The sequence below is a fragment of the Piliocolobus tephrosceles genome, chromosome 14 (assembly GCF_002776525.5).
Source record: "Piliocolobus tephrosceles isolate RC106 chromosome 14, ASM277652v3, whole genome shotgun sequence".
NCBI lineage: Eukaryota > Metazoa > Chordata > Mammalia > Primates > Cercopithecidae > Piliocolobus > Piliocolobus tephrosceles.
The window spans coordinates 10,596,772-10,599,683 of NC_045447.1; the positions used below are offsets into that span (position 1 = coordinate 10,596,772).

Consider the following 2,912-nt stretch of genomic DNA (forward strand, 5'->3'; position numbering starts at 1 on the left):
CGTTGCCCAGGCTGGAGTGCAGTGGCGTGATCTCGACTCACCGCAACGTCTGCCTCCCAGGTTCAAGCGATTCTCCTGCCTCAGCCTCCCTAGTAGCTGGGATTACAGGCATGTGCCACCACGCCCTGCTAATTTTGTGTTTTTAGTAGAGATGGGGTTTCTCTATGTTGGTCAGGCTTGTCTTGAACTCCTGAGCTCAGGTGATCTGCCCGCCTCAGCCTCCCAAAGTGCTGGGATTACAGGCATGAGCCACCGCACCTGGCCTTCCAGGCCACCTTTCTAAAGTAGCCCCGGCTGCAGTCTCTCTTTGGTCACTTGCCCCTGTTTCCCCTCCCTTCCCCTCCCCTCCTCCCCTTCCCCTCTCCTCCCCCCCTCCCCTTTCCCTCTCCCCCTCCCACTCCCTCTCTCCCCCTCCCCTTCTCCCTCTCCTCTCCTCTCCTTTTCTTTCCTTTTCCCCCCTTTCATTTCCTTTCTTTTTTTTTATTTCTTCTTTCCTTTCCTTGTTTCTTTTCTTTCTTCTTTCCTTTCTTTCTTTCAACAGAGTCTTGCTCTGTCACCCAGGCTTAAATACAGTGGTGCAATCTAGGCTCACTGCAACTTCTGCTTCCAGGTTCAAGCAATTCTGGTGCCTCAGCCTCCTGAGTAGCTGTGATTACAGGCACGCGCCACTACACCCGGCTAATTTTTGTATTTTTTGGTAGAAATGAGGTTTCACCATATTGGCCATGCTGGTCTCAAACTCCTGACCTCAAGTGATCTGCCTGCCTCAGCCTCCCAAAGTGCTGGGATTACAGGCGTGAGCCACCATGCCTAGCCATTTGCCACTATTTTCTTTTTTTTTTCCTGGCATGTATTATGTGCATTCTTATCTGTCTCTCCACCTGTTTCTTGAAGGCAGAAGCCTGATCTGTTTTGCTCCTTGCTCTGCCCCGGGACTTGGCCATTAACCAGCTTGCTATCGATGTGTGTTGAATGTTGAATGAATGGGCCTCAGTTTCCCTTTCTTTAAAATGGGCATAACAATTCCTGGGTCCTGGAGGCCTGGATGTATGCAGCACAGCGCCCAGCACAGAGTGGCCATGATAACGTTGACTTTCCTTGTCCCCCCAGACGCTGCCCTCTCGGTGCCACCAGTGTGTGATTATCAGCAGCTCCAGCCACTTGCTGGGCACCAAGCTGGGCCCTGAGATCGAGCGGGCTGAGTGTACAATCCGCATGAATGATGCGCCCACCACTGGCTATTCAGCTGATGTGGGCAACAAGACCACCTACCGCGTTGTGGCCCATTCCAGTGTGTTCCGTGTGCTGAGGAGGCCCCAGGAGTTTGTCAACCGGACCCCTGAAACCGTGTTCATCTTCTGGGGGCCCCCAAACAAAATGCAGAAGCCCCAGGGCAGCCTCGTGCGTGTGATCCAGCGGGCGGGCCTGGTGTTCCCCAACATGGAAGCATATGCCGTCTCTCCCGGCCGCATGCAGCAATTTGACGACCTCTTCCGGGGTGAGACGGGCAAGGACAGGTACCAGCCTCCCGCCTGCCCCTCTGTCCAGCCCTGTGCTCCTTCTCAGCATGCCCCATCCAGAGGGCCTGTTGCTCCCAGCATGCACTGCTCTAAGGGGTAGTCAAGTCCTGCTGTCCTCTGGTTGGGCCTCCTAGGAGAGTTCTCTTCATGTCCAGCTGTTCACATGGGTCCTTTCCAACATGCTCTACATGGCCTGGTTTGTCCAAGAGGGCTTCCTCATAGCATACCTTGCTGTGAGGGCACAAGGGCTCCCACCCAGCATGCTCTGCTCTGAGGTTGCAGTCACTCCTAGCATCTGACTGAGAGAAGCTCCCCATAGTGTACCCAATGTAAAGTCTTGACTGTTCCCGGCATGTCTTGCCTTAAGCACACAGTTGCTCCTGGCATGCTGTGTTCCAGGTATGTATCACTCCCAGCATGCCCTGCTGTGACTAACCTCCCTAGGAAAGCTAGGCCAGTGCTGCCCAATAGAAATCTATGTGAGTCACATATGTAATTTATTTTCATAGTAATCACAGTTAAAAATTAGTGAATAGCTGTGTACAGTGGCTTGTACCTGTAGTCCTAGCTAATCAGGAGGCTGAGGCAGGAGGATCACTTGAGCCCAGGAGGTCGAGGCTGCAGTGTGCCATGATGGTGCCACTGTACTCCAGCTTGGGTGACAAAATGAGACTACATCTTACATCTCTTTTTTTTTTTTCTCTTTTTTGAGACAGAGTCTCACTCTGTTGCCCAGGCTGGAGTGCAGTGGCCAGATCTCAGCTCACTGCAAGCTCCGCCTCCCAGGTTTACGCCATTCTCCTGCCTCAGCCTCCTGAGTAGCTGGGACTACAGGCGCCCGCCACCTCGCCCGGCTAGTTTTTTTTATTTTTTTAGTAGAGACGGGGTTTCACCGTGTTAGCCAGGATGGTCTCGATCTCCTGACCTCGTGATCCACCCGTCTCGGCCTCCCAAAGTGCTGGGATTACAGGCTTGAGCCACCGCGCCCAGCTACATCTTACATCTCTTTAAGAAAAAAAGTAGTAAAAGCAACTTTAATATATTCTTTTAACCCAATATGTTCAACATATAGCTCCTGTACATATTTTGTTAGATGTATACCTAGATATTAAAACAATTTTGGAGCTATTATAAATGGTATTAATATCTTTTTGTTCCCAAATATTAATTGCTAATATATAGAAATGGCTGGGCGCGGTGGCTCAAGCCTGTAATCCCAGCACTTTGGGAGGCCGAGACGGGCGGATCACGAGGTCAGGAGATCGAGACCATCCTGGCTAACATGGTGCAACCCCGTCTCTACTAAAAAAAAAACTACAAAAAACTAGCCGGCCGAGGTGGCGGCGCCTGTAGTCCCAGCTACTCAGGAGGCTGAGGCAGGAGAATGGCGTG

At 51.9% G+C, this 2,912-nt stretch overlaps 1 protein-coding gene across 15 annotated transcripts in view; it reads left to right on the top strand.

Annotated features, from left to right (window-relative positions):
• Positions 1 to 2,912, top strand: part of ST6GALNAC6 (ST6 N-acetylgalactosaminide alpha-2,6-sialyltransferase 6) — a 32,047-nt gene that overhangs the window by 15,684 nt on the left and 13,451 nt on the right. For all 15 annotated transcript variants that reach the window (XM_026457145.2, XM_026457144.2, XM_026457148.2 and 12 more), the window contains one exon: positions 1,111 to 1,517. In XM_026457145.2, coding sequence (XP_026312930.1) covers positions 1,111 to 1,517 — 407 coding nt within the window. The remainder of the gene's footprint in view (positions 1 to 1,110; positions 1,518 to 2,912) is intronic.